This window comes from Erpetoichthys calabaricus, chromosome 2, assembly GCF_900747795.2.
Source record: "Erpetoichthys calabaricus chromosome 2, fErpCal1.3, whole genome shotgun sequence".
NCBI lineage: Eukaryota > Metazoa > Chordata > Cladistia > Polypteriformes > Polypteridae > Erpetoichthys > Erpetoichthys calabaricus.
The window spans coordinates 222,334,121-222,361,767 of NC_041395.2; the positions used below are offsets into that span (position 1 = coordinate 222,334,121).

Genomic DNA, 27,647 nt, shown 5'->3' on the forward strand with positions numbered 1-27,647 from the left:
GTTGGGCTGATTGGCATGTTCTCATCTAAATCTTCCTAATGTTCTAAAAGTCTATACAAAAACACATTACCTTTAAGATACAAATACATGGACACATTTTTATTTTCTTTCTGTATTTTGTGTTTAAATTTATTCGCAAGTGAATTTCTAGGACAATATTCAGTGAACAAGGTCACTAGAGAACACAACATATTCGCTGTGAAAAGCGTTTTGGCAAATTTAACTCATCAACACTACTGTACATATCATATGTAAAATATTATAAAAAATAAAAGCTATAAATATATAGAGGTTCAAAAAGTTCTTTTTAACTCTGTTTATTAAGAATTTCAAAAACAAATTACATCACTTTTCTACATAGCTTCCTTTGCGAACAATTTTCCCAGTCACATGACACTCTCAGACAATGGCCAATTACTACTCCTCCTGCCTTCACCGTTTCCAATGAAAATATAAAAGTGAGGAAACTTTTTAAACTCCCCTCATATATACAGTCCCATGATCATCTGTTTGGAGTCTGCATGTTCTTCCTGTGATGAGATGCATTTTCTCCAGATACCACCTTATCATAGTCTCATTAAGTGGACTGGTTGCTCTAAATTTAGCCTTTGGTTTTAGGCATGTGCATACCATGTAAAGCAATGGTCCATCCAGAGATGGTTTTTCCCCTACATGTGAAGCTTCCAGGTTAGGCTCATTTTTCTGGAAAGTCTGAAATTCAGTGAGTGTTTTTCGGAACTGATAAATGAATAGATGTATGCAGGAACAATATTGATGAAGATGTTTAATCTGGGAGATTATTTTCATAGTTTACCATAATCACAGGATTACTTCCCTAGTAACAACTCGCAATTTAGTTTTTATAAAAGCACCGCCTAGTTAGGAGTCCAACCAGGACTATTTTTTCCTCAACATGATAAAATTGTACCACGAACTGATTACCCATTCAGGCTAGTTTCATACTTTGGGATTTACTCTGAAGAACCACAACCCTTAATAGGAGGCAGGGGATATATCTAAATAAATTCTTGCTTACATAAAATGACACACTTCCAATCTATCCGGAGTAATTCCTGCATGTCTGGAAGTGGGAATGGCACACATGGTTTCTTCACAAAAACTTTCCAGCGGATATACAAAAAGAATGACAGCAATGCAGGCTAGTGTTGCATCACACTATACAAGAGGAATATACTGTAATACTAATGCAATTATTTTCAAACAGGTTGCAGTTTTCCACACCAAGCCAAGCCCTACATGACACTGCCAGCTTTTCTGTCATTATACCTAATCTGTAGGCGTAGTATTAACAATTATTGATATTCCATCTTCTATCCATATGTTAAAAATGCTACTGGCTTTAAAATTGGATTGACGAGATGCTATGGATGTGGCATATTAGACTACCTGGTGGACAAAAAACATCAAGCAATGGGTTCAAATCCCATGATTCACTTGGTGACGCATAGTAAATCACTCATCATGACTGTGCATTTCTAAAAAAAAAAGGGCATTTCTTAAGTACATTAAGAGGATGTTTGCATTAACAAGCCATATGGAATTAAAGCTGTTTGCTTGTTTGGATTATTATTTACAGGGTCTGTATCTACTGTGTCTTATCCTTCCATCCATTTTTAAAACTTTCAGGAGACAGTTCTAGCAACAGTGAAAACAAAATAGAAAGCAGCCGTGGAGGGCGTGATAGCCCATTACAGGACAGAATCACACTGTACTAGCAGGTGAATGAAGGGTCACCAATTAAGTTAATATATTACTGTATCTGTTTACAGTGTAGGAAACGCTAGAGTACTAAATTCAGATATAGAATAATTGTATCCAGCATAGAACACCCCTGGAAATACAGCATGTTTTTTAAGAATTTTCCTAAAACCATGAAGCCTTTTTCCACAGTGCCCACTGCACAGGAAAAAGAAATATAGTGCTGGTGAAATAATGCCCTGTCTTGTTTTTTTAATGCTGGCTTACACTTACAATAAAAATTGGAAGGATGATCTCCCACCAAAGAGCAAATTGTCATAGTGGGTTTTTGACTGTTGGCAGTGTCCTCTTCTTAGGAGCAGTAGGCATTATCCTGAGGTGTAGGCTATGCTTATTTGTATTTGTCTGTAGGTGAACTTTAATCTTAACAACACTACAATTATTTTCCAATAAACAATGTACTCTATGAGGAGAAAATTGAGCAGGCAATGTTGGAAGCAGAAAAGGATAGCAAAAATCAAAGTCAGAAAACAAGATAAGGTCTTAGCTAAAGAGAGCAATCAAAACAAAAGGATGAAAGCAAAAATGCAACCTTTGGATAAAACTTTGAAAAGAGATTTGTATCAAGAAAGATCCTATTTGTTTTTTATTTTTATTTTTTTCCAAAATAAGAATACTCAAAATTAAGTACGGCTATGTTAGGTAAATCTTCTCATTGACAAAATATGCCAAATACACCTAATCATATGCTTAGGAACAAGAGTTTCTGTTAAACACAATATCGATGCACCAATAAAAATGACTAAATCTAAGCGAAAATCATACAAGATGGTGCTATGGTGATGTCAGTGCCAGAACAACAAAATTTATGGTCATAAGAAAACAATCATGTCAAATGTCTGATTGAAAAGGATATAACCTGGGAAGCCAATGTCATAACATACAGGGCTTGCTGGCTTTGTCTGCAATCTTGGAATTTCTTTTACTACAAGCTTTCCGATTAAATTTCTCAAAGAATCACATACTAATCTGACTGGCTCCTGTTTAATCTCTGTGTTCTTTTTTTGCTTATATACAAGCAGCTGGCCCATCTCATGCATGCACACTTGAACTTGAAAATTCCTACTTTTCCTTTTTAGTTGTTAAGTTCCTGCATCCAGTATCTCCATTTTGTCTTCTTGTGTTGCATCTAAATGTTATATGGTCTTAATCCTACAGCATGTGAATTGTGAATGCGTATTTGTGTAAATTTGCTCAACAATTAATAAATGGACAGATATTGCTGGGCACCATGTATGTTAATCCGTTTTGAAGCATTTAATTTTCTGTCTGTTTAAACAAATGTGTGTACTCATTATGCAATTATTAATTTGTAAACTTTGAGTGTGCCTGCAGTCAGTGAATAACGGCGTAAAAAATTAAACTGAAATGAATTAAATGTCATTGTGATGGTATGGGTCGCTCCACACTCCCAGCACCACCACAATCATATGCAAGGAAATTGAGCATATATATTATGTGTGTAGAGCATTTAAAGTCATAGACGAAAGCGACATTAATTGTTGATTATTTTGTATTTCTTGCTGCAGTCGTCTGATCCGTAATTCAAACCAGCCCCCTACCAACTACTGAGCCACCATGCTGCCTTACTATATGTTACTCCACACAGTTACTCTGTATGTGACCCCATATATAATTTGCTTTTCTGTCTCTAAGCCTCAGGTAAACTGAATTTAATCCATTTCATCTGGCAAACTGAAGGAGTTAAAACTTCAGGCAAATGATTCTGTGCAAGTGATTTAACTGTCTTTCTTTTTGTAACATAGTAATAAAAAGGTATAAAGTTTTTCTCTGCAATAAAAATCACAATAAAAATTCTGAAAACTAACAGAGCAGTTTAGTTTAAGCTGCAGATCAACTCTTTTCTATATGACTGAAGATGTTGTTTCCCCCAGCTTAACTGAATAATTGGATTGCTCCCTGCTTCCTCTTAAAATGTCATCTTGTCATATCAGGCTCTTGGCACTTCAATGATGTTAGAAACTACAATCCTCACTTTGTGCCACTGTCCCACTTTTTAAGACGTCCTGGAAGCAGAGTGGCTTCCATCCATCCATTACTGAACTGGCTTAATCCATTTTAGGATTATAGTCCCAGTCCATCGTAAGACACATTGATATACCCAGTCACACTCACTCGCCATTTCACGTGACTCATGTGCCTTTGGGATTAGGGTAGAAAAAAATCCATACAGACAAGGAAAGAAATGTACAAATTGCACACAAATAGCAGCCAGTAGCAAAGTATGGCAATTACTGAATTTTTTTCACGACTTTTTATTCAATAAGAAGGTGTGCTATATGTCTATTCCTGAGCTTTACTCAGCAAACCGTTAATTTTTATGACTGCACGCATTAAAGGCGCTACATTTTTGGGGCTGGTAGCACTTTTGTGATTTGTGTGCACTTTTTCTATCGACAATGTGAAGGCTAAATGAATAATTAACTCTCCGCTTACGGCTATGTCCCTACTCATTCAGTAAGCTAAAAGCAATAGCATTTTTTTAACCAATCAGCCCTTTCCAGTGTTTTATTGAGTAATTTAAAAAAGTGGTAAAAATAAATAAATCCAATTACAACATGCATCTATTAAGAAAACACTTAGGAAATCAAATATCCAATTAGCGTAATTAGCATAACCCCACAGCTGAGCAGCGAGAGAGTGGATGCCTATGGTATGTGAATGGCTCACTGGCCACAAAACGACCCTGAAAGGCTCTTAGGACCTGTAAAGGAAGGAGGGTGAGGCCCATGCCCTGGTAATGGTAGTGCTAGGTATTTATGCCAGCTAGTCGTGATGATCTCCTTAGCTCATTAAACCTTCATCTTGTAGATTGTCTTGAGCTAGCCACTTCAGACAAGACAGCTTATGAGTACAAGACTGATTTTTTTAAATCACCACATTAAAATTTGGCTTGGCTGACTTAATGGTGCTAAGTGATGAGGACTGGAGACTTTGTCCCTTGCTTTGATGTGGTTATCCCTTATGGGAGTAAAATTTGCTACGCTGAAATAACATACCATTACTGATGCTCTGGTTTAGGAAGTGAGATGTCATCCTTTTTAACCTTATTTAACAAATTAAAAGAATCCCAGAAGCCTTAGGACCTTGTCAGTTAAGCATGTCAGAAAGGACCTGCTGTTGCATGCAGGAAAGGTTCAAGATGGTGGGCTCATTAGCATATTACAGTCAATCTTAGGACCATCTGATTAGTGGTCTTCTTACCTCCGATGTCTGTTAGTAGTAAACAATTTGTAGCATCTGGGGTCTTCTGCTTATGCCCAGGCCCTGTTTTAGTTTACAAATGCAAACATTTGTCTCCATTTGTATCCCTTCTCCACATTACTTTGTCATTTTCAACCTATGAAATTGAATTCTTCTAAAAACACACTCCAGGAGCAGATGCTTTTATAAAAAGTGCAGCATTTCAATTTTTTTAGGTGAAAATGTCGATTTCGGAATACACTGGACCCACTCTGGTTGGTTGATGCTTATTACGTGGCTATTCCCCGATTGGATCCTGCTCGTTACAGTGTCTCATTCCCTGATTGGTTATCCACACAGAAGGAAATATACGTGCAACGTAGTGAACATTGAAAAGTTGCTCTCCATGGTACTTGTTGTGTTTCTTACCTGTCTGCATCTAAATCCCAATCTAAATTGTGCAATTTTTAGAAATTGTGGTCAAGTAACTGCTGTCACTGCATGATAGACTTAGCAGTCGTATGTGCTCAAATTGCATGAGCATGTTTGGTCTGATTGACAGGCCACGATGTCCATATTTTTTGGGAAATTTGATGGTGACATTACAAAATTAGCTTGTGAGACTACTCACACTACAAGAGAAATTTATGACGTGACAGAAACTCTTCTGATAATGCGACAGCCCAATTGTGAGATGCAATTGAGCATCACAAATCTCTCTCATACTGCACATGAAACAATGATTTGGGCCAACTCGGAAAATCAGCAGTCAATTCGACTTAAAATCTTGCCAAAAAGTGTATTCCCATTTGAAGACATCTATGCTGCACACATGCCCAATGTAGGCAGATGTCATGGGTGTTTTTGGTCGTTTTAATATGAATGGAAATTCTTTTTCGCTAACAGTATAAAAATGCTAGTGTGAACAAAGATATTTTTTGTTTAAAAATGCCATTTTTAAATGAAAACATAGTAGTGTGGATTTAAGTTCAGATTAGGCAGCCAAATAAAGAGAGGTCTTTATGAATGTCTGTCTTAATGACTTCTCTTTCAGGTATGAGTAGCTAGACCAAAGTGTTAGAGCTGGCATCTGCTTTTAAATTGCACTGTTTTGTAATTTAACTCTTCAGGGATCACAATATTTCATCTGGCTGCTTTCCAGCCCATCTCACTGACCTGAAGAGGAAGACCTACCTGTCAGATAAGAAATGTGCTGAACATATATGCAGATGTAGCAATTTGCTAACTCCATTAAAACTGTCATACTGAGATGTGGTGGAGGCAGTAAAGAAACGTGCAAAAGATAGAAAAGGATGAATGAAAAACATATATGCAACCACCAAAAGATAGCTGGAAACATATATAAAGAATTGGAAAGTTGCATATTTGGTATATTTGAGCATAGGCCTTGCATGTCGAGAAGCCAGGCAGCATTCATTCTCATTGCAGAACAACTTCCAGGATTACAGTGTTTGTGGTGGTAGCATGTTCTCTGTGTGTACACTTTGGGTTTTCAATAGGGGGTTTATTACATCCTAATTTTGTATTGGTTAGGTTGAACGACAACTCGAAATTAGCTTGGTATGATAAAGAGTAGGTAATTTGGTGCTGCGCTTTTTATTTACAAGTGAAATGCAAGGGTGACTGAGTTCCAAGGCCCAATCACTTTGTGTGGAGTTTTAATGCTCTCCTTGCACCTTGGTGAGTTTTCCCCAAGTACTCTGGTCTTCCTCCCACATCCCAAAATCATGTAAATTTGATTGATTGCAACTCCACATTGACTCCACAAAGGTAAAGTATGGTTTTTCCCTGAGATGAGCTGCCTTCTTATCTACTCTTGGTTCCTGCCTTATATCTGATGCAATGAGGATAATTTCTGGCTCCCTGAGACCTTTTAATGGAATATACGAGATGAGAAGATCGATGGATGGAAGGGATGCTGGAACTTTAAAAGTATATGGGACTCAATGTGGTTAGCCCCTTTCTATATCCTGTTTTAGTGTCAAAGCAGGCACACTCCAACTAAAATTTATGCCATGAGCATAAGTGAGGCACATGAGGAATTTAACGATTCCCTCAATTATATTCTTGAATTTGCTCCAGCATTTATTTTTACAGATACCTTTTCCAGCAGACTGAGCACCGCTTAGTGATGTGGCCTCCAGCCAGAAATTCTTCAGCTCACACCAAGATGCGTTGAAAATGGAGCTGTTGGAATTTCTGAATGACCTCTCATTGCTGTGGGGTATCAAGTCTAGCCAGGGGACAGATTTTGGGTTAGATCAGCAGGCTACGACATCCTGTTGATCATCAAGTATTTGCTAAAACTTTGAATAAACAGAAAATGTACTTGTCGTATGATTTATGTAAGCAATAATATGAATTTGAAATCAACACAGACACAAGATAAAATAATGATTCAGTCATTAAATACAAAGATAACTGATGAAAGATGGCTAGACTTATGCCGTCGTGTATCGGTGGTCTTTTGCAGTCAGCTTTGCAGATGGGTAAATTTATTTTAGATCTCCATAACAGTCCAGCTTCTCTTGATTTGTACTCATTTTCAGCAGTGAATTTCAATCTGTTGGTTTGTGTGATTTTTACTATTATTTTTACAATATAATCATAGAATATGTGTTTATATGTATATATAGTTTTTTTAATTTTGATAATCTTTTAATTCTGTTCATTCTAATTCTGTTAATTCACCAGGTAAAATTGTCAGTATATGCACTCATGCTTTGCAATGCAATGCCTTCCCCAACAACTAGCCATATGGGGGTGCTAGGTGTAACACTACTAGGGAAATTATAACTAGGGAAATTATAAGTCTTTAATTTTGTAGGGTTTATTCCTTTTTTCTTCTCTGGTAGACAAAACTGGAAGTCTTTATATATAGTGTATCCCAGTCAGGAAGTAAAAAACAGCATAACTGTAAGAAGCTACCAATCCTGATGAAGAAAGTCCAGTAAAACACCTATCTATATTTTCTTTTAGAAAATAGGTGAACTGCCTCAAAAAGATAGTGTTTGAACTGTATAAAAGAAAGACCAATACTGTGCAAATAACATTTTGATTAAATAAAAATACTTAATATTAAATGATATATATGCATTGTGGACCACCAGGGTGCATACAGCCGCCCTAACCCGACACAGACAGGCAGACACAAGTTCCACTCCAGCACACACATTTATTTCTCTGCTCAGCATAGTACATAAAGCACAGTCCTTTTCCTTCTCTTTCTCTCCACCTCCACCCCTCTCCCAGCAAGCTTTGTCCACTTCCTCCCGACTCTGGCTCCTCGAATGGAGTGAGGCGGCTCCTTTTATTCTGCTCCTAGGAGTGCTCCAGGTGGCTCATCAGCATTACCTGGAATCACCCCCAGGTGTGGTGGAAGTCCATTGTAGGGCTCTGCAGCTCTCCCTGGCAGCCCCCACGGAAGCCAACAGGGCTGTACGAAATTCCAAGTCCCAGCGTGTCCTGCAGGAATCCGTGGTGCTACAGCCGCCCAGGAGGGCTGCACTCTAGCATCCCAGGGGCGGTGGTGCTCGGAGATGCTCTCTCCTCCGGTCCTTCCATCCAGCTGGTGTCCTGGCCGGGTAATGGCAAGGCCACCCATCACAACATTAATGAGAATCTTCATTGAAAAACACTCTTCCTTGGTTGTCTTAGTGCCACCAATCAGGGTGGACTTTGCCATATAGGTGAACTAGGTGGTCCTCTAGGTTGGCCAAGTTTTCTGGGGATAGCATTTTGACTACTATAATAGACATACAGTATCATGTGGTGTCAGAAATGGATGGCTTTGAGTGAATTTTGTCACCCAGATCCTGATTTTCCAGGCTGGGAAAATCAGAAGACCTCCATACCCCACCCCCTCACCTCGCTTTTCAATCTGCAGTACTATGTATAGCAATTGCCTTCACAACTCTGTGGTTTAGGCATGACATTTTCACCTTTGCCTAGGGCAGCAAAAAGGCTAGAGCCGGCACTGGAGACAATCGATTACTACGTAAAGACATAAAATTCATAGCCCATTGTAATCCATTTTCTACTATAAATCTATATGGAATGTAACATAGATAGATAGATAGATAGATAGATAGATAGATAGATAGATAGATAGATAGATAGATAGATAGATAGATAGATAGATAGATAGATAGATAGATAGATAGATAGAGTGGTGTGAAAAAAAATTTGCCCCCTTCCTGATTTCTTATTCTTTTGCATGTTTGTCACACAAAATGTTTCTGATCATCAAACACATTTAACCATTAGTCAAATATAACACAAGTAAACACAAAATGCAGTTTTTAAATGATGGTGTTTATTATTTAGGGAGAAAAAAAAATCCAAACCTACATGGCCCTGTGTGAAAAAGTAATTGCCCCCTTGTTAAAAAATAACCTAACTGTGGTGTATCACACCTGAGTTCAATTTCCGTAGCCACCCCCACGCCTGATTACTGCCACACCTGTTTCAATCAAGAAATCACTTAAATAGGAGCTGCCTGACACAGAGAAGTAGACCAAAAGCACCTCAAAAGCTAGACATCATGCCAAGATCCAAAGAAATTCAGGAACAAATGAGAACAGAAGTAATTGAGATCTATCAGTCTGGTAAAGGTTATAAAGCCATTTCTAAAGCTTTGGGACTCCAGCGAACCACAGTGAGAGCCATTATCCACAAATGGCAAAAACATGGAACAGTGGTGAACCTTCCCAGGAGTGGCCGGCCGACCAAAATTACCCCAAGAGCGCAGAGACGACTCATCCGAGAGGTCACAAAAGACCCCAGGACAACGTCTAAAGAACTGCAGGCCTCACTTGCCTCAATTAAGGTCAGTGTTCACGACTCCACCATAAGAAAGAGACTGGGCAAAAACGGCCTGCATGGCAAATTTCCAAGACGCAAACCACTGTTAAGCAAAAAGAACATTAGGGCTCGTCTCAATTTTGCTAAGAAACATCTCAATGATTGCCAAGACTTTTGGGAAAATACCTTGTGGACTGATGAGTCAAAAGTTGAACTTTTTGGAAGGCAAATGTCCCGTTACATCTGGCGTAAAAGGAACACAGCATTTCAGAAAAAGAACATCATACCAACAGTAAAATATGGTGGTGGTAGTGTGATGGTCTGGGGTTGTTTTGCTGCTTCAGGACCTGGAAGGCTTGCTGTGATAGATGGAACCATGAATTCTACTGTCTACCAAAAAATCCTGAAGGAGAATGTCCAGCCATCTGTTCGTCAACTCAAGCTGAAGCGATCTTGGGTGCTGCAACAGGACAATGACCCAAAACACACCAGCAAATCCACCTCTGAATGGCTGAAGAAAAACAAAATGAAGACTTTGGAGTGGCCTAGTCAAAGTCCTGACCTGAATCCAATTGAGATGCTATGGCATGACCTTAAAAAGGCGGTTCATGCTAGAAAACCCTCAAATAAAGCTGAATTACAACAATTTTGCAAAGATGAGTGGGCCAAAATTCCTCCAGAGCGCTGTAAAAGACTCATTGCAAGTTATCGCAAACGCTTGATTGCAGTTATTGCTGCTAAGGGTGGCCCAACCAGTTATTAGGTTCAGGGGGCAATTACTTTTTCACACAGGGCCATGTAGGTTTTGATTTTTTTTTCTCCCTAAATAATAAAAACCACCATTTACAAACTGCATTTTGTGTTTACTTGTGTTATATTTGACTAATGGTTAAATGTGTTTGATGATCAGAAACATTTTGTGTGACAAACATGCAAAAGAATAAGAAATCAGGAAGGGGGCAAATAGTTTTTCACACCACTGTAGATAGATAGATAGATAGATAGATAGATAGATAGATAGATAGATAGATAGATAGATAGATAGATAGATTTTAAACAGACTGTACAATTAGCCATATTAACATACACCATTCTATAATATTAAGTATATTAAACAGGTACTACTTTCACACATTTCTTTCACATTTTGCAACTAGAAACTTGTTTTCTATAAAACGTAAAACATCATTTATATCCCAGATTTCTTTACATATATCTGTTTGATTAGTTAATTTATAACATGCAAATTTTAACTTTCAATCTGCTGTGAATGAGCACTTTGAACATTTATAAAGCATCTGTAGTTAGTTCATTTTTATCCATATTTTTTCTAGGCTGTTAGCTTAACCTGTTGTTTTTCCTGGAGAAAGAATATAGATAGATAGATAGATAGATAGATAGATAGATAGATAGATAGATAGATAGATAGATAGATAGATAGATAGATAGATAGATAGATAGATAGATAGATAGATAGATAGATGGATTGACGGACGGATGGGTGGACAGACAGACAGACAGACAGACAGATAGATAATAATACATTTTATTTATATAGCGCCTTTCCCACACTCAAGGCACTTCACAGAGTTTAGGAAAGAACGGTAGGGTATATAGTATATAGAATTGTACTAAACCAGATAAATAAATAAAGAAGAGTAACATAGTAAATTCAGAGAAAAAAAAGCCTAACAGACAACATAATTGATGGTCTAGCACACACACACACAGGTTACATGAACATCTTGACATAAAGGTAAACTGAAAGAAGGGTAATAAAGTCAGGTAGAGTTAAAAGCCTTCCTAAACAGATGAGTTTTGAGTTGTTTTTTAAAAGAATTCATGGAGTCAGCTGACCTAATTAATTTCGGTAGGTCATTCCAGAGTGTGAGCGCTATACAGCTGAAGGCCCTGTCACCCATGGAGTGTAGATTAGTGTGGGGCACAACAATCAGAGGACCTTAGTGGGCATACAGGCACATAGTGATGGAGAAGGTCACTGATGTAGTTTGTCGTAATGGTCGTTTAAGGCTTTGTAGATTATTAGTAGGATTTTATATTCGATTCTGTAAGACACAGGGAGCCAGTGAAGGCGGAGCAGGATGGGTGTGATGTGCTTGCTGCTGCTGGTTTGAGTAAGGACTCTTGCAGCCGAGTTTTGAATAAGCTGGAGCTGTGATATAAGATTAGAAGGGGCACCTGCCAGTAGGGAATTACAATAATGGATGCAGAATGTGATAAATGCATGGACAAGTTTCTCAGTGTTAGATAGATAGATTATTATTGGGTTTAGAACACAAAATTGGTCAAAGTAATACTGGACACAGCTGTTAACACTTGTTTTTTTTTTATTTTTTATTTTTTTCCTCTCACCTAATGGAGTTATGAACAATGGCACCTCCACCATGCTTCTCACGATACCCAAGTTGATTTTACACCATCCAAGCAGCAGCCTCACACAGCCATTTTGTCCCAGTCATGCTAGCAGACACCTTTTGTAGAGCTGCTGCTCTCTTTTCACCCTGATAGACACAGCCATGACACACATTATGAGGGGTAGTATCTGTGTCATCTTCATAAAGGCTGCATATCTGCAGTATCTTTATCCATATGCAGTCACATTATAATACCCACCTATCTGCTTATATTTACTTTAATTTCCTCCAAACCATTTAGCAGGCACAACAGCCCAAATGGAGATTTTGGATTTTAGTTCAAATATTACTGTTACTACAGTTAATTTAACAGTTTAGGTACATTTTTTTTCTGGAGAAACTGCCATTTTATAGTTTAATTTAATTGGAAACTACAAGTTGACCTGGCTTGGGTGGGTGTATATCCGTGTGTACCCCCTGTGATGCACAGGCTTCCCCTTGAGCATCGGTTACTACTTTGCGCCCGATGCTGCCCAAGATCCTTAAATGGAATGAGCAAGTTTGATAAGGGATGGAGGGATTTATGTCTGCAATTTATTAATTTCCTTTCTCATTATTCCAATTAAGGTCTGCAATGGCCAGAATTTATCCCTTAAGCACTTGGCATAAGACATGAACCAACCCTGGAAGGTGGTGCTAGTCTATTATAGGCTTGATGTATATAACGTATTTAATCTATTAATTTTATTCTTTAATATATATTACTATTACATATGAGAAAAAAAGAAAGGTCATTTGTAACTGCATGGCCAACAGTGCAGGTTTCCTTATACTGTATCGATTCTGCTGTTAAATAATGGAACAGTTTCTACATGACTTGATTCATACTTACATGAATCCGTATTTGCGTCCTCATTCCTGCAACTAGGCCTTGTCCACATTCCCATGGAGTGTGCACATGAACGTGCTTCTAAAGTCTTTGAGGTATTTTTTATCACATCTCCAAAGACATCTGATTAGGTTGGCTCTGCAGTGGTCTTGTGTGAGTGTGTGGCCTGAGTGGGCCATGCAAAGAAATGCTGTCCTGCCAGGGGTTACTTTCTTTCCCTCTGTCCAGAGCTGTCTGGCGTAGGCTTAGTCTCATGTGACCTTGAATTGGATGATGTGGGTTTGAGCAAGTCTTAATATCAGGTTAACTGATGGCCTCTGTGAATTTGTGTGTGAGTGTGTCCTATGATGGCATGACACCCCGCCCACGTGCCCAAAACCGTCAGAATAAGCTCTAGACCCTGCCACCCTGCATTGGACAAAGTGGGCTTGGACGTATAAGGGGGGTTAATCTTTCATAGCATTTGGGTTAAACTGATATAAAAATATTTAAAGAGGCAAGCTGGAGAAATGATGTGAGGGGTTTGAAATGAAAGAATAAAAACATGTGAGAATGTGTATGAGATAAATAAAACTGGGAGGGTATTAAAAACTAATGAAGATGAAGTGATGAAGAGTGAGATAAATACGTAACAAATGTAGAGGGTCAAGGAAAGTTGGGAAGCTTAAAGGAGAAATGTGAAAAATATGACAGAATTTAAAAGAGAAGGAAGGATGGAGAAGGGAACAAAAAGTATAAATGAGATGAAAGAAAGGAGAGAAAGTGAATGTGTAGGAGCTACAGCAAGAGTGCAGATGATAGATAGAGGAGCAGAGTGGCAGAAAGTGATGTGAGGAAAACAATGAAAATGCAGATGGCAACAGAAAAGTCCGGGGAAAATGGATGTTTTCAATAAGTGAAAGAAAGAAGAAGACAAAGATGAGCTTACAGAGAATATAAAGGAACGGAGAGAGTATATATATAAAAAAAGAGAGAGAGAGCGAGAAGTGCTAAAATGAAAAATGAGCTGCCTGTGTCCACTGGCGCAAGTGACTTTGGAGAGAATGGGCACAGAATGCATCTCTCAAATGAAGCCACCTTATTGTGCACACTGCAGGGATGAGGGGAAACGTTCCGGCTTGTGGGATGCTCTCAGCTTTGCTGATGGATGCCACAGAGCTTTGTGTCTCAAACTATTCCTTAAACCTTTGCCTTCTTGCGAAGGTGTCAGCTCGTGAGTCACAGTTCACAGCCTTATCTGGATTAGCTAATGACATATTCAGAAGACATGCACACATCCTCCCACGCCAAGCTTGTTACTTTTTTGAGCTGTACATCATTTTGTCGTTGTCTAAGATTTTTTTTTTTTCCTTTTGCAGAAGCTCTCTAATGAGGCACAGGGCTTGATACAGCATGCACCAGTACAGCCAATGAGTCGGAAGAATCCTAAGTGGCATCATGGCTGATTTTATTCTCTGTTTTCACAGAGAGTTGTGCAGTGTAATAAGCAGAAGGTTGCTTGATGTGTTTAAGGGCTGCAGTTTTTAGCCCTTATGAGGTAACTGCTTGACTGGACACATTTCTGTTGAATGCTCTTCTGCTAGTAAAGCATGATTTGAACAAAGAGCTCCAATAATTATACTGATCTCCTGACACCCCAAAAAATAGACTGGGTGGTAACACTAGGCATCAGTGTCACTTTCTGAAGTCATTGTTATCTTCTCATGGGTTCAATTTTCTTACTTTACTAGAAGCAGCAGCCAGAACTTGACATTGGAGATTTGTCGCTACCCTGGTATTTTTTTTTTTTTGATTTCTCGCAACTGTAATAACATCATATACAATAAGGAGTCAACTTCAGACCAGGTCATTGCAGTCCATCCTAGAGATCCTGAAAAGATCAATTGGTCATCTGCTGTTCACTGGTCTGGGAGAATCCCGAAATTGTGAACTGCTGACCTAGTGAGGCGCAATTTGTAGGCCGCTGTGGGCTGTGGTGTGAAAAGGTCTGATAAGGTACAGCACTCGTGTTAATGGAGCTGATCTCCTGACCTCCATGACCACAAACGCAATCAGCGACACTGTTGTTAATATGTATCTAATCTCCCAGCAGCAGCCTTGGTGCAAAGCTCAGGCATATGCCATATTAATCTGTGCAGATGGGGTTTTCATTTCTTATTTTTCAGTCTTTTTTTCTAAACTGGTATAAGATAATGTGCACTGTCCTGCCCTTGTACTATTGTTAGTAGGCTTGCTTGGGTAACCTTAATCCTTAGTCCTTTAAGAAGGGATTTTATAGTGCTCTTAAATTATCAATAATATGTGTGCAGTCACGAGCATGTAGGTGAGTGTTGTGTATATATATATCAAATATAGTCTTTTTGAGTCATCGCTTGAGTGTATTTGTGTACATGCAGATACAGTATGAGGTACTCTTTATAGCATATATTTAGGTTTAGAAAGACATACCCGGGGTGAGACATCCAGCCCCCAAATGCCTTTATAAAGTATATCTACTTTAAGTCTACATGTGTTTGTGGACTTGTGGAGCATGTATGAATTCTCCATAAGTATCCAAAAGGTGTGCTAATAGGCATTGTGGGTATATTTGGAATTTGGCACAGAGTAAAGGCAATGTGTATGCATTATGAATTTGTGAGCATGGAAAATTCTGTGTTGCAAACTATCTATGTACTGTACACTTGAGGGAACCTATTTGTTCCTAAACTGACTTTGGACTGTTGTTTGTTGAAATACCACATTGAAAATTCCTGTTTGGTGATTGCTTGGATCATATGTGTTTAGGTGGGTGTGAACATGTTTACGGGAGTGTGAGAAACAGTCAGTGCATTAAGCTAGGAGAATTTTAGTGTAAGAAATGAGTATACATCGATTCAAAGAAGCAGATTTCGATTTTTCATTTGGTGTAGATGGCAGGAAGGTCCAATTCAATGTTGTTCATGACAAGAGTGTGTGAATGCATTGTTGTGTACATATTGAGTGCAATAATTTGTTTTTATGTACATGATGACCATTCTTTCTGAGCCGAGACCATTTTAAGTTCATTGCTTTCAGGTAAAATTTAATTTTTGTTTTTTTAGATAATTTGTCAACATTTTAAGTCCTTGAATATTAGTTTTATGTATTTGTTTAGACATCACTCTATTTTTAGGTAGCTTAGGATTTCCAGAATGCTTTCCCCTCACAGAATGGTTGCTGCTTACCAGACAATGGATGATGCCAAAATAATAAGCCTATAAACAATAAACCTATTGTAATAAAAGCACAGGATAGTTAGAAAGAGTTGGGGCACTTTTAAGGCAAACCCTTTATATTTGACTGTCAAAAATAAAGAAAGAAAGTAAAAAGGTTTGAGGGTCTATTCAAATGGTACTCAGAACGTTGACTGATTCCAAGAAGATGGCGCTGCCCCTTAAGAGGAGGCCAGACTGGAAGGGGCGTGGCCAGGTGGCAACAACCTAGAAGTTGTGTCACGAGACTGGCAGTCACTCAGTCTGTAGGAGCAAAAGGAGGAGAAGGATTAGGTACCAGTGGCAACCCTCAGCTGGGGTGGAATTACAACTAGATGGGCCTTCAAGTTGTCTCCCAAGTACACATGTGTGACATTATTTAAGAAAAAACGAGTGCAGGAAATTGACATCTGTACTTTACACAAAAAGTTAATACTCTCCTAGTGTAAAAGTTATTAATGTAATCAAGTCTCTACCTCCTAGTCTATGATTTCTAGTTTTATCCAAAATAATAGTTTGCCTGATCGAAAAAAACGTGATCTGTCTTATGATTTTGATTTCCACGTTTGCAATCTTGTCACTGCCGCCTATTAAATAAAATAAATAAAACCACCAGCAGCACTCTATAATTTTATTAAAGGTCATACAGGCACACCTAGATCTGGAATTCAGCTTACTGTTTACTATGCTTCCTCAGTTCCTGTTGAGTGCTTTCATTTTGTTATTGTTTCTTAGCTCAACTTTGTGTTTTTTGGCGTTGTACTCTTATAATCCATTTGGTCTAATTTGTTCAAAATGGTGTAATAATGAACTCTTTTGCTTCAGAGTTCCTAACCTGCTATTTACAGATCTACTCAAAACTGCGCTAAGTAAGTAAGTCCTAACATTTGGGGAGTAATCTAATGATCAAGAGTGAAAGGTTTCTGGAGAGTGGAGTGCATGCTACTATGGCATTATGTGTTTGCATTATTCTGTAGGAGTTCATTTTTGGACAGGGTGATCTTTATGTTACCTTTTTGTCTTATTATAGATAGATAGATAGATAGATAGATAGATAGATAGATAGATAGATAGATAGATAGATAGATAGATAGATAGATAGATAGATAGATAGATAGATAGATAGATAGATAGATAGATAGATAGATAGATAGATAGATAGATAGATAGATAGATAGATAGATAGATAGATAGATAGATACTTTATTAATTATATGGAAAATTAGTCCCAGGAGTTGGTAACATACTTGATGAAAAACTTTGTAAATATCACGAATGTAACAATACAATTGTTTTTTGTTAGTAACTCTAAAAAACCACTTATTTTTACTGCCATACTTAACGCAAAATTCATTTTTTGTACTCACTTAAACCAGTACAAATTTAATAGGATAAAAACCTATTCCAGCAGCACTGTGTACAAAGCGAGAAGTGCACTCCATTGCAGGATTCAATCACAAGGACCAATTAGATAGATAGATAGATAGATAGATAGATAGATAGATAGATAGATAGATAGATAGATAGATAGATAGATAGATAGATAGATAGATAGATAGATAGATAGATAGATAGATACATACATACATACATACATACATACATACATACATACATACATACATACATACATACATACATACATACTTTATTAAACCCAAGGGGAAATTCACATACTCCAGCAGCAGCATACTGATAAAGAAAATATCAAATTAAAGAGTGATAACAATGCAGGTATACACAATTAGAGAGGCTAGATAGCCTAACGTACACACCTTCTAGATGTGGAAGTTCTACGCGGAAATTACGGGTTTGGATTCTGGTAGGAGTTTACTTAAAGATAGGCAAAGGTTTGGGAAGACAACAGTCTTCCTTTAATTACAAAGTTTATAGAAGTAAGAGTACACTGTTTAGTGACAATATTTCGCTTGCAGGCAAGTCCCTTGGAGATGCAACAGATCCAGTAAAGAAAATTGGTCCCTGCACTCATCTTCTTTCATTCTCCCCCTCTCTACTCATATGTCTTCTTTAGACAATTTCCCTTGGCATGTCTTCAGAAAGTCCTTTTATATGTTGCTGGTCCACTGAGGACGTTCTGTCATCTTTAAGACTTCTGTTGGTTCTGTTCCTTTGGCAACCCACACTCAAATGTTTCTCCTTAACAAACCCCATGTTGAACACTTGTTTAACTGACCAGGATAAACTTTGAACCAGTATACTGACCCTATAGCACTGAACAAGATTAAACAAGTTGGATAATGGGTTGTTACATGGATTGTGGGAGAAGTGCTAACCGCTGCATGCCCTAAATTGAATTTTCTTTAAAGGAATCATTTAAATTCTGAAATAATAAGTAATATAAAAAGAATCAATGTTAAAATTAAAATAAAAGTTCCCTTTCTTGTGCAAAAGCGGACTTAATTGGAGGCAAGCATATCTTCTTTACACCTACTTTATCTGTTCTCATTATCCTCTGATGAGTGTTGATTTTTTTTCATCTTTTTCCTGCACCGAAGACTAATTTGAGTTCCCTTATCTCAATGAACTCATGTTTCTGGCTGGAACCTAAAAAGCAATCATAGTTCAAAAAAGGCAGAAACGCTGACACATTTGGGGAGGGTGAAATAAAATTCTTCTTGAGGAGAACAAAAGCTAAAGCTTTACCTGTCAGTGTTAATAAATCTGAATATTGCCAGCAAATTCCAATACCAGCATCTCCTGTCACTTGCTGTCTGTTCATTCGAACTCCAGGATGTTGCGATACGGAGGGAGAATAGAGAGATAGACTGCCAGGGACACAGAAGGCATCATGGAGGTGCTGTCCTTGCAGAAACCAGGAGCCAGGAGTAAAAAAAAGAAATTGCAGGAATAGAAAGAGTAGTGTGTCAGTATCTGCTGTGGTGCAGGAGACAATGGCTGCTTGAGCTTGACCATATTTTGCAGGCAGTTCTCTTCCTAGGGAACCTTAGAGTCTTGCTTTTGTAACAATGTTGCCATAAACCGCCGAGTGACTTGCTTTACGAAAGCACATATCTGAGTCTGTAACTGCCTTAAACTACAAGACTCCAGTAAGCTTTTTAACATTGTTGGTCAACATGGAGAATAGAGAATAGAGGGTGATGCAGTATTTACTACTCCGATTTGCACAAAATGAATTGGGCTAATTGACTGGTGAGCTAAGCCTTGCATCATTGTTTACAGTGCAACGAAGAGAACGCACATTTGGAGTGGTTCTCAGTACTACAAAGCTTTCAGTGCATGCAGTTCACATAAATAGTGGGATAGTGAAGTGGGTGCCATATAACAGGTATTGGGCGCTAGTGACTTTGGAAAATCTTTTCTATTGATTGATCAGTCTCTTCTCACAGCAACTGAATAAATGATGTTATGGATCTCAACATCCAAAATAAGTTTCTTGCTGTAGGTTGATAGGCTGGGAGTACAATGGCTGTTCATTGAGGTATAAAGAGCAGTCATTTGAGTTGGTTTATGCCCCCTGGGTGCCTCCGCTTGATGCGTACCTGACAAATGTAACTGTTAAAACACTGGGGCATGCTGGAGAGACTGCGCTTGCTTGGTGATTTACCGAGATAAACTCGGTCTGCTTACACCACAATCCCAATTAAGGAAAGTAGATAGAAAATGATGATAATACTTTCAACACAATAAAAAAGTTTATTTTCAGCTTCTTTCTACTTCTTGACATCTATACAAATTGCGACATCAGCCACAGCACTGGCCATCAGCCCAGAGTCATAATCGTGGTCAGTTTTTATTATTATTTAATAAGGGATATCTTTTATGGAGTGTAGCTGGTGCACGATTCCAGGGATGTGTCTTGTATCAAAATATATTGTATCTGCAAAATGGATAGTTTAACACCCTCAGGCAACAGAGTTTCAGAAGGCAAAGTTAGAACCTGTTAATGCTGAGCTGAGGTATGCATTTAATTGTAGCACCTCAAAGCATTAGAGAGCTTCTCTGGCTGGAGGATAGAGGAAGAAGGACTGCAATACTAGCTTGCTGTAGCGTGCGTGCGGCAATCAGATCTTAACCCAATCTTCGGGTTTTTGACAATACTGCTGTTGGCATTAAGGGTGAAGCTCAGTGGAGGACAACTGTGTGAACGCACCTCATACTCTATTAGCATGGAGCTCTTTAGATTCTTCTTGATATTCTTTCAGTGTTGTAGTCCACTATGGTGGAACTGTAAAATTTCAAGACGTCTGTTATGGAATAATGGTGGATCGTGTAGCTTCCAAAAAAATATCTCATAATTATGTTCAGTATAAAGATCTTATGCTCCGGTTTCCTCCCACAGTCCAAAGACATGCAGGTTAGATGCATAGGTGATTCTAAATTGTCCCTAGTGTGTGCTTGTTGTGTGTGTGTGCCCTACAGTGGGATGGCACCCTGCCTGGGGTTTGTTTCCTGCCTTGCGCCCTGTGTTGGCTGGGATTGGCTCCAGCAGACCCCCGTGATCGTGTAGTTAGGATATAGTGGGTTGGTTAATGGATGAATGGATGGATAAAAATCTTAGAAAGGCCTCAGTGGAAAAAGGTGGCTACCACTTCATTTTAAACCTTTAGTCCAAAAGTAAGTATTATACCTTACCACTGATTTCCCTTATTGTGTAGTCCAGAAACAGGCATTGTTAACTTGCCCCTAATTCACTTGTTTTTAAAGACAGAGCAATTTCTGTATGCAGCCACACCTCAACTTTTCTTTATCGTGTTTCTTGCTATAATGGCTCTTGATTTTTTACACCATAAACTTGGTGTTAGGATTGTTTTCTTGGAATTAAGTACATTACACATCTCTTAAAACATTTATGAAGATGTGTCACACTGTGCTTAGCCTTATAATATGGAAGCTGCATGCTCAGCACCTCTCTCTGTGTGCCCCGCCAGGACAGTGCCCATACGCTCTGATCCTCCTAATCTTACGTCTCTTGTTTTGCTACGATGCAGTTGTGCAGTGGCTGCATTTATCACTAAACAGCATTGTCATTATGAAAAGATGGCTCCAAAATAACTGAAACACTGTTAAACCAGCTGTAAAGGTAATGAAATTTAATTTTGTTTTTACATAAATTTGTTTAATTTTGTTGTGAGAGGAGTCCACTATGTTTGATGGCCTGGGAGATGAGCCTTCCCTCTGCATGAGAGTACTGAAGACACTATGTCTGTCTCGTGTCCCAAACGTAGGCTAAAGTGCAGACACATTCCCTTAATGACCTCTTTAACATTTTCTTAATTATAACAATGCTGAATTCATTGTTCTATAGCATGGAAAAATGGATAGCTGTATGCTTCTATAGGTGTCAAGTGTGTATCAGTTTTATTTGGAGAAATTGTTTTTGGGGTTTTACTGATGGGCTTGGAATGGACTATTATTTTTCCATTTAACTCTATGATGGCTGAATATTTTTTCCAAGAAACTCACTTTTCTGAAAAGCACACAAAGCAATGGTTTAACACATAAAAAAATCAATATAAAACACCTGTTGATGTGTGCCATTGCTGCTGTCGTCGCCTGTTTGTCATCTCTCAACGGCCAGCAGGAATGCACGGCAGGCCAGCTGCTTGGCTATCTGCATGAGGCAGGTGGAAAATGGAGGCAGTCGCAGTACAACGCATTCTGTTTTGTACCTCTTGTCATTGTAAGTGGAGGTCCTCCCAGGCAAACGATGCCATAGGTGCATCAGATACACGAACATGTTCAGCATCACGATGCTGGTATGTCACTTTCATTTTCGATGACATCTCGCTAGATGTCGATGCCATTTTAGAGGTTATCTGCTCTTTGCTACTTATGCATGCACAGGGAATCGAGGTCAAATCAACAAAGCTAACTTTCCTTCTAGCAAACAGAGTTGAACTGAAAAGTAATGGCGAGTTTTGTCGCCGTTTACATCTGATTACTGTCCTCTCTGGTGAATTTTGACAAAAGTTGACATCCACCCTGAAAGAGTTAAAATAATCAGAAACAGTTTTTTGATATGTGCTTTTTTTATTTGCTAAATGTTTTCAGGAGCAGATTAGAATTCGATAACTAGGGATGACTGTATTAGTTCATTAATAGATTGGTGTGATGGCACAAAGCAGTGAATGTTGCTGTCTTGTAAATACTGGTGACTTATACTGGATTCAGTTCCTAGTCTGATAACTGGCTATGTCGAGTCTGAATGCTTTAAGCTTTTCAGCATAAGTATGAGTCTTTTTCTTAAACTATTCTGGATTTTTGTGAAATCAAAAAATAATTGCAAGTTAGATTACACTTCACTCTTATAGAGTCCCATAAGAATAAGTATAATAGTGTGTGTAAGCCTGTGGTCCGGTGTTGCTTCCTACCTTGGGTCTCATGCCGTTTGGATAAGCAAGCAATGGAGAGAGTGGACTAACAAAATTAAAGAATGAATGTCAGTCGTATACTGGTTAAGTGGATACTTCTCATAAAGTACAGTGTCTCAGTTATGTAATTAAACGTACTCACTTTCATACACCTCTTAAAAGAGCTATAGTGGGAACATCCTAAAGTGGATAAAGAAGGCCACCTTACCCAGAGCCAGACAGTCCCCACACCACCCCTGCTGGGGTTCAAATCCTTGTGTTATGTCTGTTTTCTTCATTTTTGATTCTTTATTTACATTAAAGTTAATTTCTTTGATTATGTGTTATTATTCTTTGTTTTTAATTTTTACTTTGTTTGTTGGCTGCCTATATTACATTTCATGTGTTTTCTGAGTGATCCCTCAAGAAGCTGGGATGCCAGGAATTGCCCTCCACGCTATAAATATGTAGGGTCTCCCACAGTTCCTAGCAGTTCATTTCATCCATGTGGTTTTGCAATGCTTGTGCTATTTTCAATTTTCTGGATTTATTTAGCATGTTACTCTGTGTTTTAACTACTCATTGGGAAATGTATTGGAACTGTGCTTTTGGAATTGCCTTCAACAGGAATTGTATGCCTTTTGTGCTCATATTTTTCTTATGAAGAATAGATATTTTTGTATGTAAAGAGTCTTTGTTTTCCCTTGTTTCTGGCCAAGTTTGACAGTTTCCCTCTCTAGTAAGCATTTTTAGGGAATACATGCTTTAGACCTAGATGTAACAGCCAGAAGAGGGTTATAATCCCTCCATTGTACCCCTGGGACTTCTCCTAACAGACCTTGTCTTCTACTGTGTGTGTAAACCAGAGAAGCTCCTTAGCATCTGTCTAAACCACCTTGATCTGGAGAAGCAGTGAACAGTTTCACTCTTAAGTCCTCCTATATTCTGAACTCACCAAGCTCTGTTCAAGAATCTCATTTGTGCTAATTGCATTAACAATCTCAATATTTTACTCTCTACCCAGAGTCCAAGAGCATGATAATATATGATATTATGGGCTATAAGCTGAAAATTTAACACATTTTAATTTAAAAATATCTCGGTTATTAATGATTCTGTAATTGACTAATCTGTCCTACTACTTGCTGCACTTCACTAATGGACATTTTTCAGGCAATCTCTTACGTTACAAGTAATCACTTTAAAGTGACCAAGAAGATGAGGGCCACAGGAGTCTGTTTTTCTGAAAAGTTTGTAAAGTTTTAAATTAATTAAATCTTTACATCTGAAATTTCTCTCTTAGTAGTTTGAAAAGAAAAAGGCAGTTGGTAAATATGCAAAACTCTTTAGCGTATTTATAGTTTGTTTAATTGATTGATTAGATTTCATTGAAATTTAGCACATTAGCCTGTAATGAAAAACCAGGGTTGAAAAGATAAATAAGTGTTATGTCTTAGGAGACGGTGCTGCTGCTTTCAGACTGAGAGTGCAAACTGTCTGAAAAAGTGACGATGATGTTATATTTCATAATTGCATTGAACAGTTCATCTATCTATCTATCTATCTATCTATCTATCTATCTATCTATCTATCTATCTATCTATCTATCTATCTATCTATCTATCTATCTATCTAGCTATCTAGCTATCTAGCTATCTATCTATCTATCTATCTATCTATCTATCTATCTATCTATCTATCTATCTATCTATCTATTGTGAGATATGCCCAGACACCACCAGACTAACACCACATCTTTATACAAAAGCACACACATTTATTCACAGTTCTTGTACAACACAGTCCCGCACAGCACACTGTGCTCCCAGCACTAATCACCTTGTACACGGGCCTCTCTTTAAATGTCCATTGGCCGCCTTTCCTCTCTCCATGGGAGCCTCGTTCTGCTCCCACTCCCGACTCTAGCTCCCTGATTGTAGGGAGGCGGCCCCTTTTATTCTCACCTGGATGTGCTCCCGGTGCTTGACGATGTTTTTCCGGCAGCACTTCCAAAGTGCTGCTGTTGCACCCGGAAGCACTCTGGGCGTCCCTGGAAGGCTCTTCTTCTATCTTCCCGGGTGTGGCGGAAGTGAATGCCTCCTGGGCTCTCTGAGGCTTGGGGCACCCCCTGGCAGTGGCCACAGGTCCCAACAGGCTTGAGCCTCCATGCTCCTCTCCCGATCCAGGGCGGTTGCCCCCTCGTGGCCCGGAGGACGAATATGCCACCTCCTGGTCCTTCCAGGCATCCCGGCTGGGTCTGTCCCCAAACCGCTTGTGACACTATCTATCTATCTATCTATCTATCTATCTATCTATCTATCTATCTATCTATCTATCTATCTATCTATCTATCTATCTATCTATCTATCTATCTATCTATCTATCTATCTATCTATCTATCTATCTATCTATCTATCTATCTATCTATCTATCTATCTATCTAATGGACCTTTTCACATGCTTCTCCCACAGGTACTGATTATAGCGACCTTCTTCCTGATTCATTCCCCTCCGCCCCTGCTGAGCCTCTCCCTGTGTTCCAACAAGAGCCAGAAGATGCCTACATTGTGAAGAATAAGCCAGTGCAGCTGCGCTGCAGGGCCACTCCAGCCACACAGATTTACTTCAAGTGTAATGGTGATTGGGTGAACCAGAATGATCACATCACCAAGGAGAGCCTGGATGTCATCACAGGTAATGTACTGGAGTGTGTGTCTTACTCTTCCAGACTTGATCATATTTATTAGAGTGGTGATGCTGATAAGAGATTTTAGCTGTCCACTGGAATGTAGATTTTTCTGGTGCTACTTGATGTATTAGTGACATCAAACAGCACTACAATCATTCAACTTACATACTTTAATCCTTGTATATCCTGGATTTAATAAACAAAAGTAAACCATTCATTGAATGGTACCTGAGCCAACTCAATCAGACAGTAAAAGTATTCAGTCAAATTGGATTGCTTCTGCAGGTTCTAAATTCTCATTGACTTATGTTTTAAGCTGATTTGAGATCAAGTGCTTGACCAAAAAGTTGACCTAACCTACCTTCATACTCCTCAACATCTTGTAGGCGCATGAACCTTAACAGTTGATTTAAATTTGATCTTGTTACTTTAAGACTGTCTGATCTCTTTCATCTTGCAGATGTCTATTTTGTGTACAAATAAACAGAAATGCATTAGTCCCATTACTGAATCCATTTTTCACTCTGGAGGTCACAGGGAACTGGTAGCCAATTTGTAACAAACTGTGTTAGCAGAAGTGATGGAGCCCCAGTCCATTGTAGGGTACACACACTCAAACTCACCCTAATTCTTCCAGAGCCCATTCAGCTTCACCAGTAAACGTGGGACAAACAGTAATAACTTGCTGACAATCAGAGCAAGTAAGCATTGCACTGCACAGTCAATTTGAACTTGAAGCTGAATCAGTACTATAATGTGGAAATTTTAATGTCTCTACCAAAACAAAAGTTAATTATGGCAGAGTGGATAAGCTTAATATATGTAACCAAACGAAGAAAGAACAAAGAGACTCACTAAAGAGCTTAAGGATCAAGGTTCTTTTATTTGCCATTTGTGCATAAAACCAACAGTCAAAGCACATTGGAATTCTTGTGCAGAGCTCTGTCCGAGTCATAGTAAAACATTAAAAAAATGTAAAAACAGTAACAACAATATAATAAATAATATAGATTATACCAGCACTATACAGAAAGGTGGTAATATCTACACAAAAAATATAATATATTGTAGGTATTGCACAGTTAAAATAGTGCACATTTTTCACTCGTCATTTACATGACAAGTGAAGTGAGGTAGTGTGAGATTATTACACATATTCAATAATTTTGTTTTGCCATCAGTCTGACTGTGGCGAGGAAAAAGCTATTGAAAAACCTTGTTTTGTGAGTGATGATGCTGTCCGCTCTGCTGTGTCTCATGTGTACATACAGGTTTTGTGTCTGAGCAGAGAGTGAACTGGATGGTGTGAGTCCCTGATAATTCCCTCTGCTCTTTTCCGACAACGATGTGTGTACATAAAGTCCATGGAAGGAAGTTTTGTCCCTGTGACCCTCTCCGCAGTCTTTATGACTCTTTGCAAAGCCTTCCTCTCTGCCTGTGTGGTGTTCCCATACCAAACAGTGATACCTGCAGTGAGAATACTCTCTATCAGTCCTCTGTAGGCCTGGGTGAGAGGGTGATGGTTCAGGCTGGCTTTCCTGAGCAGACTAATAAAATATAGCCTTTGCTGGGCTTTTTTCACAAAAAGATGTAGGTATTTCCATAAGATATAATTTAGTTTGGGCAAATAGAAGCATTTCAGATCAATCATGTGCTTTTCTTTATGTGGAATGTACTGAAAGGAGGATATTTTGTGGCAAAAAAACACATTGGACATAACCTGGGGAGTAGTTTGTGAGTCTTTGTGTTGGCTGTATGGCCTTGTCATGGGTTCATTGTGTTCTTTATGTTTATATTGGACATCCTTGGGAACATGAGGACATTCAATATGTTTACTGTAAAAAAGGGCTGTGGTGTTATTTTCCTGTTAAAATGAAGAGGACATATACAAATGTTTCTCAACGTGAATACTGCTCTTCATTCGAAGGACATCAAAGTGAAGCTAGATTTCTCTATATGTTATTCCAGTCGTTCTCGCATGATGGTTGCTACAGCTATGACGGGAGTCTCTCATAGATGGTTTTATTTTTAGAAAAGACAAAGGTTTTTTTTTTTTTTAGCTGCCTCTTATTGAAGACGTCTGATGTGTTTGACATCCATTTCTAGGGAATGTGGAAAGTTTTACTTGATAGCACCTTTGACCAGGAAGACACCCTGTATATGTGATCAAGTGAATCTTCATATGAGTCACTCCAAGGACTGTAGCCTTATAAGACAAGTGGATTACAATGTATATTTTATCCTTTACTTTATTACAGAAGGCCTTACCTAGAACCTTCTGTTTCATGAGTGTGTAGATCAGTGTGAGCCTTGATCTGAGGCCAT

The 27,647-nt window shown here is 38.6% G+C and overlaps 1 protein-coding gene across 3 annotated transcripts in view; it reads left to right on the plus strand.

Moving 5' to 3' along the window:
- unc5b (unc-5 netrin receptor B) overlaps positions 1-27,647 on the plus strand; it is a 318,628-nt gene that overhangs the window by 198,615 nt on the left and 92,366 nt on the right. For all 3 annotated transcript variants that reach the window (XM_028795196.2, XM_028795197.2, XM_028795198.2), the window contains exon 2: positions 25,106-25,327. In XM_028795196.2, the coding sequence (XP_028651029.1) occupies positions 25,106-25,327 (222 nt within the window). The remainder of the gene's footprint in view (positions 1-25,105; positions 25,328-27,647) is intronic.